General features: G+C 49.2%; 1 protein-coding gene across 1 annotated transcript in view; it reads right to left on the minus strand.

Annotated features, from left to right (window-relative positions):
- SLC24A3 (solute carrier family 24 member 3) overlaps window positions 1-18,544 on the minus strand; it is a 460,336-nt gene that overhangs the window by 43,379 nt on the left and 398,413 nt on the right. Inside the window, exons 7-9 of the mRNA XM_060032943.1 lie at window positions 16,219-16,293; window positions 6,713-6,738; window positions 132-185 (exon numbers count right to left, since the gene is read on the minus strand). Coding sequence (XP_059888926.1) covers window positions 132-185; window positions 6,713-6,738; window positions 16,219-16,293 — 155 coding nt within the window. The remainder of the gene's footprint in view (window positions 1-131; window positions 186-6,712; window positions 6,739-16,218; window positions 16,294-18,544) is intronic.

Consider the following 18,544-nt stretch of genomic DNA (forward strand, 5'->3'; position numbering starts at 1 on the left):
TGCCCAGGGAGCCAAGTGAGCCTCTGATGACAGGCACCCGCCCTGTCCCCTGTTCCTCTGTCCACATTATCACATAATGCTGAGTGTAGGAAAGAGTTTTGGGAGAGAAACTAAGAAAGTATTTTACTTACTTCATTATGACAATGTAGATGAGATACATCAGCACGAGGACCAAAGACTCCCACCTGTGGACAAACCAAGAATGGTCAGTTAACAGAAGCCGCCCTAGACAGATGTGCCGTGCTCCAGGTCCTCTCAGACACGTGTGTGATGCGAACGGCAGCTCAACCTGCCGAGCACGGCAAGCATGAAGCAGACGTGCAAACAAGTTCCACATATTTCCAGGTCTGCAGACATTTCCTAGGCTGTATCCAGGTTTGCAGGATCTTTCTCTTCCTCCCCTACTTCAAAGGAAAATGCTCCCTCTTCTCTGTTATTTGCTCACCCCAAAGAATATTTTGAACCCAGCAAGCCTTCTATAATATAGCTGAATATAGGGCTATGTGTATAAATCTGACCACAGCTTAATCATTCACTGAAACTATTCAGATACAGTTACAAGGGGCAAACTAGAGGAACTGATAAGGGCAACCAAGGGACTGTTAGGTATATCAGAGCAAGGCATGTGTAGAGAGAGGGAGACGGAGAGGGAAAGGAAGAATAGTTGGGGGGGAGGGGAGAGGGAGAGGGAGGGACAGAGGGGGAGAGAGACAGACACCTTGGGCAGGGAAGGTGCTAGCAGGGAGGATTAGCGTGAATGAGGGGGAAAATGGTCAAGAGCAAGCAAGAAAGAAAAATAATGAAAACGTCTGGAATGTACCTTGAACTTCTGATACTTTGAATATTTCCTCTATTTTCTTTAGTTTAGTAACTTTCAGTTAAAAAGCAAGGGAACGTGATTTCTAGGTTCCCCTTTAGCTGTAGAATTTAATTAGTTAATTGAGGGAGTAATTTTGACTTTAAGAAAAGGTGCCTGGAGGATGGTCTATGAAGAAATTCTAGGTTATGGCTTTCCTTCGCTTTTTCAAGTTCCATGTCTGGAAACTGATCCTGGGAAAATATGTGATCAAATGTAAAGAGGGGGCACACACAGGGTGTTCGTTGCAGTGCTGTTTTATAAAAATTAAGTGTTGGAAAGAAGCAAGGCGGTTATCAGATGAAGAAGTGGGTACGTGAGTTATGGTATGTCCACAGGATAACGAGCTACCATGCATTGGCTGAGAATGATTCTGCAGATATGCACAACCACAGAGATGGTCCTCTGTCATCCTGTTCAGTGTTTCTGCAGCATCTGAAGTTGATTGCCCACCCGCTTCACAAGACACTCTCTTCTCCTCACTTCTGAGGGCCACACTCCTGGTTTTCCTCCTGTCCCCTAATTTCTTCTCCCTCCCTTTGTGTCCCCTCCACTTCTTCAGTGTGACCTCTAACGTTCTCTCTAGGTGATGTCCTCTTGTCCCATTTCTGGAAAACCAACAGACACGTCCACGCCACACTTCTCCCCGCTCCAGGTTCAGGATCCACTTGTCAATACAGCCTCCCCACGTGGCGTCTAGATGCAGGTCGGAACAGAATTCCTAATTCCTACGCCCCAGCTTCGTGTTCTCCAGGGCTTTGCCATGTCAGTGAACTGCACAGTCAAGCCCCACATCTGGAAATAAAAGTGGAGCCCTTCTCTACCCTCCCCCATGCCCGTCGGGACTCTGCGTCCAAAATATCTCTGGAATTGTGGGTGTCTGCCCGCTCCACTGCTACCTCCCTCCCCCACCTTAATTTCAGCCTCTGAACTGCCTTCCTCAATGCTTCTGGATCCTGTCATTCTTCTGCTTAAGACTCTTCAATTGCTTCCCAAAAGACTTGAGAAAAAAATCAAAGGTGCCCCTCCCTGCAAAACCCGGTTCTTTTTCCTTCTCCCCCCAATCCTCTTGTGTCCCAACCTGGCCTCCTTTCATTTGCACACGGCAAGCTCCTTCCTTCTCCTCAGAGCCTTTGCACTTAACGTCCCCTCTGCCAGGAATGCTTTTCCCTTCACTCCTTCGCGGGTCCCTTTCATCCTGCAAATATCAGCTTAAATGTCACCTCCTCCAAGGAGTCTTCCCTGCCTACTCCTCCTTCACTTTCTGTTTGTGTTCTTTAAACCTCTGACCAGTCTGGGATTATCTTCTTCATTTACTTATTCACATCTAATGCCTGTTTCTAGCAGTCACTCGACACCACTCCTCACATCTGATTCCCGCCTGAGCGATCTGGTTTCTCCTTAGATCAGCCTCCCTGACAGAGCGCCCCCCAGGCAGGCACCCCGCCCTCCCCAGCACAGAGCAGCACTCAGCTCGTCTGCAGAGGTGAGACTTCTCGAAATGTCAATTTTCAGTTGCAAGACACCTCCAAGGGGCCTGAGCGTGGTCCTTATCTCGTTGAAACCAATGTACACGTGGCATAAACATAACTGGGAAAAGCGAATTTTTATTCCAGCTTTATTCTGAAGGAAGAGATACCCGAGAGCTGGAGGGAAGTCACGTGATTGCTTCGACGCACTTTTACAGACTTGGTGAGGGGTCATTGGAAAACAAGCCAACGTCAAAGAGACATCCCCATGAGGCTGAATTACGTCCAGCACTTGGTGAACAGGTATATTTATACTCTCTCACTCCTTTGTCTCTTTTTGATTTTTTACTCAAAGCAAGCCCTTCCATTGCAATATGTGAGTAAGCGTCTCTGCCGTCACATTTCAGGGGTGCCTGTGGCGGCGGGGTTCCCTCTCCTGCTGGCCTTCCAGGTTTGCCTTCTTGGCACCCAGACTCAGGGTCCACCCAGTGCTTCCTCCTCGTCAAGTGAGGCTCTCTGAGGCCCCTCTGCTTTGCGGCCTGATTCCGTGTTTGAGCATCAAATCTTGGCTTCCTGCTCTCTGGTGTCGCCCCCCAACCTCCTGCCCCTGGGGCCATGAGTATCTCCAAATGACACCGTGATGACGTGTCTGCTCCCCCCTCATCTCAGACATCCCCAAGGCCACGGCAGAATTGGGTTTTGCATTCTGTGTCCAGTTCTGGAACGGAGGCTGGCAGCCAGGAGGTGCTCAGGAATGAACAGTTTGGGACTTGAAGCGACTCCAACTGCAGACCCTGATGTCACACGCTCTTCCCATCTGCCCCTCCCGGCCACAGCCCGCCGCTGTCCTCCAAGGACCTGGGCTTGTGTGATCTGGGTGTGCTCTTCCCTTCCCACAAACTTCCACGCTGAACCACCTACAACTGGCCCTGGATTCTCCTGCCAGAGATTGTTCTTTTCCGTGTTGGAGGGCTACGCCCTGTCACCCCCCCACCCCCACCCCTCGCCCAGAGGGCACGTCTCCTCTTCCTAACCAGGGTCCAGAACCACGAAAGCCGGTCTCCAACACCATGCAGATGGACACTGTCCAGGTCGTGTCCCAGGCTCTCCTTTCTCCCCCAAAGTCACGACTCACTCAAAGAAGAGACAAAAACAGCACCCTGCATCCTTTCGTTTTCTTGTCAGGCCTTCAGACTCACTGAAGACACATTCTGAATTCCTTCTGGCAACAGTGGGGGTCTTGCTGGGCAGGGTGAACACATACCCTACTAGGTGGCTCTCTGATGCTATCTATGTCAGATGTCTTTTGGGGCAGGAATCTGATGGAAAAGCAGCCGACGGATATTCTCCTGCCTCTTCCTGCTAATGGAACCCCACTATGTTGAGGCAGTAAATGGGGACCCTTGATCTCAAGGAGGGTGGGATAAATGATTGGTCTAAAGTTGTAATTCTATTCCCCCCGGACACTTATTGATCAAAGCAGACCCAGTTGTGACCAAAGAGATATAAGGTGGAAAGGTGTCCAATGAAATGACATAGCCCCTTCTTCTTCCTTCTTGCCTTCAATCCAAACTTGATGGCTGGAACCACAGCAGCCATCTTGGGGTCATGAGGGAAAGGTCAAGAGAAATGCAGAGCCACTGTACTACCTACATCTGGGGTACTTGATATGTAAGAAAAATAAACCACTATTTCTGTAATCCACTGTGGCTGGCTTTTCTACTACCTGCTACTGAAAGCCTTCTGGTGGCCACTTCCTGGCTGAATGGGACTTGCTGTGGAATGCTGCTTGAGGAACGGTAAAGGAATCTAAACCACGCATGGTGGGGACCCCTTCCCCTTCTGTACTTGTATTTGACAAGGCTCCTTTGCTCCTAAAGAGTACTTTAGTTTCAAAATAAGCGCAACTGACATTAGTTTCCTTTCAAGGATTTGGGGTGAATTGGTTACCTGCCTTGACATTGCTAGAACATGCTGGAATGTCCTACAACAAGGAAAGGAACTCACTGTTTAAGGAATTATTGAAATACTACTGTGCTTTAATTGCAAGATTGAAGAGTCTGTCTCTTAGGACAGAAATCAGAGGAATCAGCTCCTAGACTCACTCTTTCAGCAAAATAAATACTCATGGGTGGCTGGGAGAGAAAGTAAGAGATGTGGACAGTAAAAAATATCTTAAAGTTCAGTATATTTTGCAGTCACGTGAGGAGCTGAAATCCCTGGAAATCCCAAAGCAGTGATGGGTCAGTGGTGCAGACTTTAACTCCTCAGCCTCGCTCGTGCAAAACGGTCTCCGTCACCCCATCCACATAATAACCATGATTACGCAACAGGTCGGCCGTCTGAGAATGATATTCGGTGCCGTGAAAGCTTCCCCTAGTTCTTCCCGCAGTTTCACCCGTGCATGAGTTATGATTCCAACCCACCCCAGGCTGGACCAAAACCAGCTTGGGAATTTGCAACTCGTGTATCCGTGGCCCTCCCGCCTCCTCCCTCCTGTGGGAGCCCGGGTGCCCAGGCTGAGGGGCGGATGACCTCAGAATCCGGCCTTCAGCACAGGCTCGGGGAGTAGCCTAGGAACCCAGGTTCTCTCCCCTGACATCGCAGGAGGGTCAGCCTTTGGAAAGGAGAGGATACAGACTCTCCAGTTCTTGCTCCTTCCCATCTGAAATATCCTAAAGGACACCTTGAGGGTAAGGACTGACACAGGCTTGTCATGAACCTGCTTTCATTTCCTCCTGCTGTGGTTTTCACGAGCAAAGCCGAGGAGATGTGGAGAGAGGGCTCCTTCTAAGACTGACAGACGGTAAACCACTGCGGGTCTCCTTTTTTCAGGTTTTCTGCACAAAAGCAGCAGAAAAATTTCTGAGGTCAACTGTGATCATAACTTGCTTTTCCTTATGGCAGCACTGTTAGCAAAGAGCAGGAACACCGAGCAACACTTAGGCACCTACTGTTTGCTGGGGCAGAGCATTGGTTGTGCCCACCACGCCATGAGTTTGAATGGGAACGCTTCTGCAAGTTTTCTTGTGCTGCACGTAATCCCCAAGGACATGAGGGGAAAATGTCACCACTCCACGTGGCCACCAGGTCCAGGTGGATCCCACGAGGAGGTTCTTCCTGACCTCTGGCCTCTGACCTCTGACCTGTGCTGCTCCCAGGCGTCTTGATCCCTTTCAGCTTCCCGATCACTGTTATTCAAAGAAGACTTCCTTCTTATTTTTATGGGTCAGTATAGGGCCTATGCGTCTTAGAGCAAGTTCCCCCAGCTGTCTCCCCCCTTGCCCTCTTGGACAGAGGAGAGAGAGGCGACAAAAGTATCTTAATACCCTGGATAGTGTGTAACGTTTATGGTCCATGTGATATGCTCCCCACCATCCCAAATTCTGAAAATCACAGAGACATCCTAGGACACAGACATGTCGCTCCAGCAAAGGGCTAGCACTCAGTTTGCTGAAAACGAAGACTGCTGGGCTCTGTAATTCTTTTTTTAATTAAAGGTATAATTTATTATTATTTTCATATTCTTTTCCATTATGGTTTACTAAAGGATATCGAATAGAGTTCCCTGTGCTCTACAGTAGGACCTTGCTGTTTGCGCTTCTTTTCCTAGCTCGTTCTTAGCTCTAAATAATACCACGCAAGTCGTTTACCTACAGCACCACAACTACCTGTTTCTGAGATGTTCTTTCAGAAGAAGTAGGTGTATTTTCACATCACTCTACTTCTGCAGATCAAATATTTGAAAAATGTAACAAGAATGCATGACACACCCCATTTCTGTTTCCATTTCAAACACAGCAGACATGCTCAGAACCCACCTCAAAAAAGGTGATTTGGACATTGACCCAAATGCAAATGTTCCCGTATACTTAATTTGGGCAATTTTTTTAATCTATCAAAAAAAATCACTGATTTTTCAGAGCTCTAAGATCTTCTTGAATGTTAGGCAGAACTTTAATGGGTTAAAGGTCACTGACATGTCTTCACCTCTGGTTCCTGGGATATACTGAATACATGGTGTTCGGAATATGCTGACGCGGTCTGGACAACTGGAAAAGGTTCATCAAATTTTAACCATGGCCTTGCCCATGACTGACTGTGGAAAGGCACAGTTGCCTTACACTGTCTAATCTGGATGATAAAGACAGCAAGATAAAAGGATCCCCAAAGGAAGCCCACCAGGCCAGCCCAAGGGAAACGGTCTCTGCTCCGTGAAAGCTGATTTAATTTCTTTGTTGAGATGGACAGAGGGTTCCTGAGAAATGCTAGTTGTTCCAAGCTGCCCCGACATTTCCCTTTCTTTCCTAGACGCTGACTTTGTTCTTTACTGTACTGTCTCTACCACATAGCAAGGGGAAATTGGAAGGGGAAAAGAGGTACTTACCAGGAAACTTGTTCATCATAAATGAACTGTGAAAAAAAATAAAAAGGAGAGAAGATTAGACAGACACACACACACATACACATGCACACACAGGCTTTATAACTGCATGTTATCCGCCCTTGTGGCTGGCTGGTGGGAATTGGGGCTGGGGCCGGTTTGGGGTGTGAAGCATCTGTGGGCAAACTCCCCTCTGTGCTGGTTTAGTCTCTCGTCAGTGTTCGTGGAAGGAGGTCTTGTTGGCAGACTCGGGTGGGCATCCGGCCATCCCAGCCTTCCTGCAAGTTCTGTCAGAGGATGGAGCAAGAGGGAAGCATGCCCAACCTCGTTATTTGTAGAATTTCAGATCTGGAAGGGGATGCGGAGCTTGGTGGGTGCTTGCAAACATGAGTCACTTACGGGCCCCCTGGAAGCTGTCTGTATGTCTCTGCGCATCGTACAGCACCTTCGAGCTTTTATGATAGCACCTGCGCTTCTATGCAGATTAGCGAGGGTCAGAAGCAGTGCAAAGGGCCAAACAGAGACCCTCCCTGATCAGTTAGGAGCCGAAGAAAACACACGACGGGACTGAGCTTAAGTCCTACTCCACATAGCATCTAAGATCACTTCTCATTTTGGGGGAAAAGGGGGTATAATTCTGGCCCTTTGATTTATACGGGAAACGGAGCTGCAGAGAACATGAGTAATTTCCCTGGGGTCGCCCAATTAGCTGCAGAGTTGGTCCTAGAACCCAGCCCTGGCTCCTAACTTCATGTTCTTTCCATGACACCCTATCTGCCCAGATGGTACGGTGCTGAAACCAAATGAATGCCCTTCTATTTCATTCAAGTAGGAAGCTGTTTCTTCCCACACTCACAGGACATGACTGATTTGAGCGCGATCATCTCTGAGCAACTTTCGTTCAGGGGCCCTCTGGAGACTCTCAGGCAGAAGCATCTGGGCGTAGAGGGTGATTACTGCACCCAGGTGGTAAACTCGGCTAACAACGGGACATCGCTTCAGTCCCCGGCGATGACAGCGACCACCAGTTGTGAGAGACACAGAGAAAACCTCAAAGACCAGCAGGTGCAGCTGAAAAGGCGCACAAGAGGACCTCCCTCCAATCGCCCCAAAGGAGCATAGAGAAGGATGAGGAGAAAGGAGCCACCCTTTTCTTTGTAACTCACTCTTCCCAACAAGACACTGACAAAGACACCGGCTTCATCAGTTTTTGCCGCTTTGTCATCTGTCATTATCGGATCCAACAGGGCGGCATTTGGATGAAAATGTCAGACGAGAGTGGGAAGAGAAATAAAGAAGTAAAGGGAACCGCCCCACAATCCAGGCTGGATGGTGTGGAATTCATTCCCAGGAAGGCATTCCCAGCCGCTATTACATAATTGCCAGCTTTCAAAAAATCCAAGAAATCATGGAACAGAAGCAGTGATTTAAGTTGGAAAATGTTTTCTATTAATTGAAGTTAATTCAATATCAGTCTTGGGCAGCAGGCTGGAACAATCAATTCAGAGCCACTTAAGAGAGCACAAGATACTAGTAAAGAGTTGATTAGATCACCAATTTAATGCTCCTCTCTGGGGAGGGCAGCTAACACTCCGCAATATGCAAGCAGCTTGAAGAAGCCTCATTTTGTGCCACCTAACTGACAGGCGAAAAAAAAAATCAGAATGGGCTTAATTGTACAAAGGATTCCAAAGTGAGAGCAGAATTTACAGGGAACACAATAGCAGAGAAATAGTGAGGCATGCCTGGATGCAAACGTGGTGGGGGGAGGGAACCAGAAACTTCCAAACGACAGAGGCAGTGATGCTGGTCCCTGCCCACCTGGGGCCCTGAGGCCTCAGCTACCCTGTGGCCCACGAGTGAACACGGTCTGGGTTTGACCCCACTGCTTCAAGAGGATTGGGTGGAAACATGACAGCCTCCAAAAGAGAACAGTCACATTGATAAAAGGGACTAGAAATCAGGCCTTTGAGAAAACCTGAATGGAAAGAGGCTTGTGTGTGGTGAGGAAAGAGACCTGCCTGCAGAGTCTGGTGGTGCCTGGAGGGGGCCGCCAGCTGACTGTCACCCACCCAGAAGGAAACCCGCACTGTTCACAGACTGTTCCCCTGGGAGACCACATCTCCGGACCACGCCGACAGAGCATGGAACCGGCCTGTCTGAAAACGTAGGACGACAAAGATGGTGACTCTCACTTGGTGTTGTTGATGGTTAGAGCGGATTTCTTATTCCTTACAGATTTTATTTCATTTGATTCTCCTAAGACGAGTGTTGCACATCCCTCTGTATTTTCATGCGCACTCGGTGAGTAAAAGACAAAACAACTTCCCCACCCCTGCTGGCTGGGTGACTAGGGTAGAAGAGAACCTGAAATCACACGCCTTGCCCCACCTGAAACAAGAAATTGCGCCCCCAGTTCCAGCCGGTCCCCACTAGGTGGCGCTCACGTCCCGGCCCCGCATCCCAGCGGCCCGGCCCCGGCAGAGATGTTGAGATCAAGTTGGACCAAGTCCCCTTGGCGGCTCCATGAAATCTCCTGGGAGGTGGGCAAGGGCCCCTGGACAGACCGCTTCCTGCAGCGGTCTGCGGCCAGCCCACTGCCATCACGCGGCGGGGTGACGTTCTGGAGGCAGCTCCTGCCCGGTGCTCTGAGATGGGGCCGGGTGGGTCCCTCAGTTACACCCACACGCAGTCCCCAGACCTGAGCGCAGCGGTCGGAGGTGCTCCATCCTTTTCCCAAGTGGGATTTTGCAGAGAAGCCTTGGGAAAGCAGCTCTCTGTGCTCTGCTGGTTGTGTTTGGGGCGAGGCCGCTATTGCCCCACCCCCCGCCAGGGCCCGCGTGGGTGCGCTGATCTCTGGGCCCCAGATTTGCTGCATGGCTGGTCAGGGACCTGCTCTCTGACCCATATCTGGTTCCTCCAGAGCAACCCCCGGCTTCACGCTAAGCTTTCCACGTGTTCCGCAGACGAGCTAAATGGGAACTCACAGGAGTGAATCTGAAAAAACCCTCTTTCCTCCAGGCCTCCGCGAAACGTTTGGGTACCATGGAAACCAGCTTTTCAGTGCTGGTGACTGCTCTAGAATTCTTCCGAGAGAGCCAGGATTCCATCAGGCAGGTGAATCCCTGGATGACCGAGCAACCCAGGGAACTCAAGGCGGAACAGCAAGAAACAGACAGCCGGTAGTCGCAGGCAAGTGGGCAGGAGAGGAGAGGCCAGGCTGGCCCCGCAGCGCACGGCGGCCCTGGGCTGGCTGGTTGTAAGCGGTAACCATGGCGCTGGGCGGCTGCTGTGCTGGAGCTGAGACCTCGTAGCTTGTACAGTAATCTCTGGCACCATCAGAATTTTAAGCAGTGAAGGTAAAAGGAGAAAATCAACACCATCATTCTCTTTCAAGAGACTGAAACCTTGAACATCTTCCCCGCGTTGCTGGGAAGGGAAACTGCTCCCCCCCACGGCGTAGATGCCCTCAGGAGACGTGCCCTACTCGGCGTCCTGCATTCCTCCGGCTTCAGGGACAGGGGTGCGGGTGGCTTAGCGGAGCCCACGGCGATTCCCTCTGAGGGGAGGAGTCAGATGGAATACATTGGAAAACAGCTGTGAGGCACAGATATGGTTTCCAATTGCAGGGTAAATCGTGATTCTGACATGAACATCTCCAGCTGGCCGACCTGACGGTGCTGGGGATACAGGAGGGTAGGAACTAAAGGCAGAGCTTGAGCAGAGCTGGACATCCCCATATCAACCTGCAGGGCAGGCCACAGCAGAAGAAACAGTGATGAGAGGACCAATTTAGGATACAGGAGATGACGGTTGTTAAAGCAAAAGGTTACGTTCGCTCAGCAGCGCAAAAACACAGGCGAGGAACTAAAATGTCCAAGTTGCTGTCCTCGGGAAAGAGCAAGTCTCCTGGAATCCCGTCCAGCCAACCTGATTCCCGGCTCTAGGAGCAAATGCTCGGATGCCCCGGCTCCCTCCCTGACCCCAGCACCACTTAAAAGCAGCCCTGCCTCTTCACTGTGGCAGGGATTAGGGAACGGGGGACCCCCTGGTTTGTTTGAGGAACTTGAATGTTCTCTCACATCCTTCTGTGTGAGAATCTTCTGGCTGCCAGAGTCATTCCCGTTTTGCTGGGGCCCTGAGATGTAATCGTGAGCAGAAGGGCCTCAGGGTCTCCACACTGGAGAAGGAGGAAGGGCCCGAGGGGAACAGGCCGTGGAGGACAGTGGGTACCAGAGGACAGTCAGCAGGGTACATGTCAGGCACTTTCCTCTCACAGAAAGGGCGAGATAAGGAGATTTAAGATGAGTCGTCTTAATGAAAGACTTCCAGGAGAGGGAGGCAGACGTTCAGTCTCCAAACGTAAAGTAAGCGCTTCCTCCGGGTGCCCCTGTGAAGGTGGACTTCGTGGTAGGTGGGGTAAAGCCAGACTGTACGAGGCAGGTTTTGTTGGCGGGAAAACCTGAATTCTTTGCTGGGCTGATGCAGCTGTACATCTTCTCCTCCCGCTCTGGTTGGCCTGAGAGGTTGCAGCTCGCTCACCTTGAGCAAATCCCTGGATTTCTGGAGCCTTGGTGTTGCCATCTGTAAAATAGGACTCCTATCACAGCTGCTTGTGCAGTGGTGAGTATTGAACTAGGAAATCTCCATCGACAGACCCAACACTGTACTCAGTCCCGTAGGAAGCGTGGAGTCTATGCCTGTTGAAAGTGCCCGTGAGAATGTAGGTATACTTTCTATGGAAGGATTTGCTCTCTACCACTGTGCTCTCCAAGCTGATAGGCACTAGCCACATGTGGTCTCATACGTTGAAATGAATGAAATAAGGTTCAGTTCCTTGGTTGCAATGGTTGCATTTCAAGAGTACAACGGCTAAATGGGAAAAGAACTTGAAAAAGAATAGACACACGTATATGTACAACTGAATCACTTTGCTGTACACCTGAAACTAACACAACATTGTAAATCAACTCTACTCCAATATAAAATAAAAATTAAAAAAAAAGAGCTCAAAGGCTCACGTGCTTGGTGGCTATCATATTGGACAGTGCTGAGTTGTCTCTCTTTATCAGAGTGGGGGGCTGCACTGAGTGAGAGGGCAGTGTCACCTCGGATGAGCCTTGCTGCTGTGCCTGTGCTCAGGTTGCCCTGAGGGGCCCCCCCACTGCCAATGGCCCACCCGGCCCTTCTCCAGGTGGGCAGCCCCTCCTCCCCCAAGCTGCATTTGTGAGCCTGTCTGTTATCTGGAACCTGTCTCAGAGGCCGCTCCATACCCCCTGGAACTTTCCCTTCTCTTGGTGCTCAAAATCCCCCATCTTGAAGCAGAGATGAAGGGTAAAAATAAAGTATTCCTTTTAGGGCAGCTGTTAGATTGACGATGTAATGAATCATTTGCATTTATGTAAATTACATGATTATGTAAATTACAGTAACATTTCAATAAAAGAGACTGTCTGTCGGGTCTGCTGGAATTTGGAGAAAGAAGATGGGGAGGCTGGAGCTGCCATCGTCAGGTGGGGGTGGGTCCTTGGGGAGAGTCCATGAGGGTCTGCGGAGTACCCATCGTGTAGAGGCACACAGGACGTGCTCCGAAGGACCCAGGATGCTCTCAGAACCGAAACAGCGACACTTCTCTTGCAGAAAGAGACCCAAGTCACGGGGCGAGCTTCCTAGGCCATGTCAAGCTTCTCCAGGGCCTGATGCTTCACTGTAGAGAATGTCACCTGGGCTAAAGGGGGATGCCTGATGGGGCGGGGGAAGGGCGCGGAGAGACAGGCGCTGTACGCTTTTGCAATTAGAACTGCTTTAGATGAGAGCATGTCCTTAATTTCTTCCGCTCTCTATTTATCTATTTATTTTTTCGCTCTCTCTTTAAAAAACAGCAACAACAAACAAACTAGAAAATAGCAGAGAGCAAAGGTCAGGTAAATCCCAGATATCGACGTGAACTGAGTCCCTTGTCTCTAAGTTAACCGGTTGAAGCTCTGTTGGTTTCAGAACACCCGTGCTGTGTTTCTGCTTTTTGGCCTGGGCCTCTGCAGCAGCTTCCATGTCAGCTGTTTCAGAATCCGGGTAGTAACGACCCCATCAGCACTCCCTGGACCCGCGGCCCCAAGCCTCCCTGGAGGCGTGGTCTTTCCAGCTCTTTGGATCCCCAGCCCTGAGGGACTGTCCTCGGGGCTCCTCCCTGTGGGCAGATGTATTTAGAAGTGGCCTCTGGTCCCATTTAGTCGGGACTTGCCCTCCGGGTGCATTAGCTCTTCATTGTGGCACCTCAGGGGACTGCCTTCTGAAGATTTCAGAGCCATAAAAAGGGGGAGAGGGTAAAAAAAACCCTAATAGTTAAAATAAATTATTCAGATAATTATTGGTAATTATTTGTGGGTAGGAGGAGGGTTCTAAATATAGGACTTTTCAGTGCCCACTGCAGAGTCCGACGGAGAAGCTTTGTGTTATACAAGGAAAACCCAAAGAAAAGTGATGCTGTTACCATGACATGAGGGAAAACATAGAAAGAGGAGACTAGGAAACCTTGACAAAAAGATATGGCGTGTGGAGCAGCAGCCTGGGGCTGGCGCATGGAAGAGATCTGTGGACATGGACGAACCTCCCTTGCTAAGCGGTGCTCTTCGGGTATTAGGCTGTTTTGCTCTTCAGGCTGGTTTTAAGTCTCATGTGAAAATGACCCCAAGAACGAACAGCCCTCAGAAATCCAGCCAACCAAGCTGCCATGATGCTTCCCCTTTCGAGACGATCCTCACCTGCAGATGAACATCTGAGGAAATGGTGTCCAGCCGTATTTGAGGTTGAGTTTCTCCAAGCGCAGTGGGTGCCACTGGCATCAGAATCACGGGGGAAGATCCTGGTTGAAGTGAAGCTTCCTGGGTCCAACCCCAGGATCTACTGAATTCAAATCTCTGGTTTGCACGTTTCCAGGAGGCATGCTGAGCGCTTCCTGTGCTGCTGAATGTGGAGGAACGCCACTTAAAGTAGAAAGAACCGAGACCAAACCCTGAGGACCCAGACGTTCTCTTTTCCATTACTTCCTAACAGTGGAGAAAGGTAATTTTTCTCAAGATCATAAAAATCTAGCCTTGACGTCAGGTCGGTAAATACACAGTCCAATCTCTAGGTCACAGCAAAGAATCACTTGCTTTTGACTCTGTTGCCATCGGAGGGAACACAGAGCTGCTGGCATCCTGCGTGCAGCTGAGTCAGCTCTGATTCATCCTCAGCAGGTGATTGCTTTGCCCAAAGACCCCGCTCGGGTGAGCGTCGCCCACAGCCTGAGGATGCAAAACCGCTTTGTTTCTTCACACGTCATTAGCAACAATTACATTTGTTCTATCTTGAACACGGCCAGATAAATGTGACAGAAGACAGGTTATTTCACACAGGTCCAGGAGGTGTCTATGTGAAAACAGTGAAACTGACACCGGCAAATCTGCCGACGGGCGTGGACGCTGCCGAGTCCGTGCTCCCAGGGGGTCTTGTTTTTTTTTTTTTTTCCTTTGGTATAAGTTTATTTACTTATTTATTTTTGCCTGTGTCAGGTCTTCGTTGCTGCGTATGGGCTTTCTCTCTAGTTGCGGCGTGCAGGGGCTACTCTTTGTTGCGGTGCGCGGGCTTCTCACTGCGGTGGCTTCTCTTGTTGCAGAGCACGGGCTCTAGGCGCATGGACTTCAGTAGTTGTGGCACGCGGGCTTCAGTAGTTGTGGCTCTTGGGCTCAGTTGCTCCACGGCATGTGGGATCTTCGACACGGCTCAAACCCGTGTCCCCTGCATTGGCAGGCGGATTCTTAACCACTGCACCTCCAGGGAAGTCCCTCCCAGGGGGTCTTGGACTGCGTTGTTCTGGCTCATCGCCTTGTCTCTAGGAGGGTGGACACCTCCTTCTGGAATTCAGTAAAATGGAGAACTGCGTTCATTGACACCATCCACTAACATGTCTCTTGAAAAATGTAATTTTCAGAAATCATCCTAAAATACCCTGACAGCAGAAGAGCAGAGTGCATGTGAGCTGTATGGGATCAGGCATCACAGGACAAAGATTCTGCAGAGCGTGTCTGAGCAGTCTGGGCTGGGTGAACAGAGGCTTCTAGATCTGGGGGTGATCGTACCTCTTCCACAGGTACAAGAACACAGAGCTCATAGGTGTCCTTAAGTCTGCTGACCGGGAATTCAACAGACACACTGTGTTTCCAGTCCAACGTGGACGTCGGAGCACTTCTGCCCTTGGGGGGCTGGTCTCAACCCTCCTGATCGTCAGTCGCCCCTGGAATGAGGGTGCTGTGGTTGTAAACCCAAGCTCTTCACTTGGAGCTGCTGTTGACTTAACTAACCCATCTGATTCCTTGGGGAAAGTCTTGTATTAGACATCACTTTTGACTTATTTGTATACAGCTTTATAATTAAATCTAATTTATAATTAAATAATATACAGGTAAGTGCTTTGTAAACAGGTAAGTAAATCCTTCAGAGGATCTATTTCCGTTCTGTGCGTAAGGAAACTAAGACCTGGAGACACTGATTTCTCCAAGGTCATTAGAGCTAGCGAGAAGGGGACCCGAACTAGGAGCCAGGTCTCCCGATTCCCATGTGTTGTTCTGACTTGCTGCCCTTCTCCTAGACGGCTCGGCTTGCCAAGCTAAGGGATTTGGGTTTGTCCCCACAGGACATGGAGCCGCTGATCATATAAACACAGGACTGGCATTTGCAGGTGTTCTTTGTTGAGACACCGTTTGGACAGCTCTGAGGACTGACCAGGGAGGGGGTATAGAGGGGGGCAGCTGTGATGCTACTCGTTACATTAATCTGCAATGAGCTTCATCAGTGCAGGCCAGAGAAAAAAGCCTCAAGGAAAACGGGCTATGGGGGACACACTGGGGAGACTTTTACAAAGTGAAAATCCACAGGACACTGACGCCAGATGCGTATGTTGGGAGTTGGGGGGAAGGTCAGTTTAATATCATTCCCAGGCTGGGTAGCTAGGGTAGGAACGGGGGCTGAAATAAAGGAGGAGGGTCCAGTCTTGGGGAAATCATCGCAAGTGTAGAGACACATTGGGTCTGGGGCATGAAGGTGTCTAGTAGAGAATTGCTTACCCACTGCTAGGGACACAGTGTAGGCGTGTCCGCGTGAAGGCGGTAATGACAACGGGTACAGTGGGACGGGCAGGGCGTGTCCTGGGAGAGTGCACAGAGTAAGGGGGAGAAGGAAGGTCCACACCCAGGGATGCTGAAGGGAGTTACAGGGGAGCCCATGAGGAAAGTGAGTGCAAAGGGTCGGGGGAATCGTAGGAAAACAGCAGGGGATGCTCATGGAGCTGGGGGACCAGAGCCAGCTCCTGCTCTGAGCACCGGACCATCAGGCTGGGGTTCTGAGTGATCAAAGTAGCCGCCTCCACGCACCTGCTCCACTTGGAGGAGCCACACGTCACCCCAAGCTGAGAAGGATGATTGGGAGATAAGAGGCCAGGGATCCAGGCGAGGTGCCCATCACACACTTACCACGATGAGCGCGACCACGGACAGCGTGTAGTAAATGGAGTCCCTCAGCAGGCACCAGGAGGACAGAGCCACAACCTGGAGGAAAAGGGGAGAGGAGGTGAGAAACAGGACATCGACTGTGCGGGGGAGACAGCCTGGCTCCTTGGAGTAGGAGAGGAGAGAGGGGCAGGGGTCCAGGTTAAGATATCTGCTCTGGAGGAAGAGTCACTTCTCCTCTGCAAGTCCTTCAAAGTCTCCTTTGGAGCAAAAGCTGGTATTTTTCCTCTGCTCTGCAGAGTAGGTCCATTTTTGCAGACGCTCCCAAAGGAGGCTGGGAGAGTCCCAGTGCCCTGTCAGAGTTGCTTCCTGGGCTGTCACTCACAGTCCCTCCCACCTCCCTAGAAAAGTGTCAGCCACCCCAGGGCCACAGGACACTTCTAGCTGCCTTTGCCCTTGGCCTCATAAGTGGAAAAGGACACAGCAAATGCCACCTCTCAGCTGGGACAGTGACAGGCACACGGTGCACCAAAGACAACAGGAAAAGGGATTCCAGGGACAAGGCCGCCTTTGGCCTCTCCCCTCCCCTACTGCTGTGTGCGGCTATGAAGAAAGGATCAGGCAAAGTCAAACCAGAGAGGGCTTTCTGGATTCAAATAACATGAAAGATATGACTTAAATAGAACCATAAATGAATAATGAGGCCAGCTTCTTTTCATTAACGCATTCTTCCACTGCTGTAGGGACACTGAGGTATTTTCTGTTGCTAATTTTGCCTTATATGGATGTGTATTTGCAGATCTAAGTTACAGATGACAGCGTTGTCAAGAAGAGAACTTGTGCCACGAGAATCACTTTAGAACAAACTTTACCCTTTTATCATCTCTCCTTGGACCGTATACTCTTAGAACCTGTGACCATCACTTACCGTCTATGGAACAGAACAAATTGGACTAGACTGTTCATTTTCCATCAGGTCATAAAACGTGGTGAATATTTTAAAGTTTATTATAGTTAGGCTAATGGACTTAAAACATGTGGCAAATATCAATTCTGAATTTTCTTAAAAAATCACTTAGGCTTTTAATTAAAGATGGCAGATTGAACACATACCAGTACCTTTGCTCTTTCTTGTTGCACTATAACAGGGTAACAGCAAAAGGACTGTTTTTTTTTTCTTTTTTTTAACAAGACATAAACCTGGGAGGAAAGGAGAATAGAAGAGCTGATCAGAGCAACGAAAGTTTGGAGGCTGAAAGCAGAAGAACAATTGGTCATTCAGCAGGCAGTGGGCCAAGCTCTAGAAGTGATGGTAAATGTGGCCTGAAAACGGGATGACCGTGAGACTGGTTAAGAATTCAATCCCAAACCTCCTCCCTCTCTTCAAGCAGACCAGTGACTGCACATCCCTCACCTTATCAGAAACAGGAGACCTGGCATTTAAAGAAGAGAAGTTCCAGAAAAAGGAGGAGAGGAAATAATCAAATAAATAATTAAAGATTCCCAGAAGTCAAGGATGTGCATTTTCCAGCACAAAGGACAAAATGATGCATACCAATGCACGTCATTGTGAATTTTCCAAAGGCCAGGACCAAAAAATGGTCCTAGAAACTACCAAAGAGAGAAAAACAGGAATATATACAAAGGATCAAAACCAGAATGACATTTTATTTCTCAACCAAAGCACTGGAAGCTAGAAGACAATGGAGGAACGCCTTCAAGATTAGAAAGGAAAATGATTTCAACCTGGAATTCTACACTCAACCAAATTGTTCATTAAGGGTGAGAGAAGACTAAAAATAAAAGTTTAGTTATCTCAGAAAAAATGTAATTCCTACGTATCTTTTCCCAGAAAGCTACTGGAGGATGTGCTCCACTAAAATCAGGGAGTAAAACAATTGTTACAGAGAATTATGTTACAATAAACCATTAAACCAAACAATAAAAATCTACCATAATAAGTGAAGAAGATTTCCAAGATGGTGGTGAAGGAAGATTCCAAAATGATGGTAAAAGGAGAATCCAAGATGAAATTTTTGCAGCAGGTCAGAAGACTCAGACGAAATGATGCCAGAAGGACAAAACTGATGGAAAATCTTACGATTTTGAACCCATGGAAAGGAGACTGGAGATGTCTGGGAACAGAGCATAGATACCTCAGCAAACAAACAACAACAAAAAAGACAGTTCTAAACCATGGGGAAAACACAGAGTTGTGCAGGAAAGGAAGATGAATCATTACCCATTATTGGCTCAGCTATAAACAGTGGTCACATAGTCATAATAAACACAGCATAAACTACCGTCTAAGCAAATTTATGGTGTAATTGTTTGGGGAAGACAGAGGGCT

This window comes from Delphinus delphis, chromosome 15 (genome assembly GCF_949987515.2).
Source record: "Delphinus delphis chromosome 15, mDelDel1.2, whole genome shotgun sequence".
NCBI classification, from domain to species: Eukaryota; Metazoa; Chordata; class Mammalia; order Artiodactyla; family Delphinidae; genus Delphinus; species Delphinus delphis.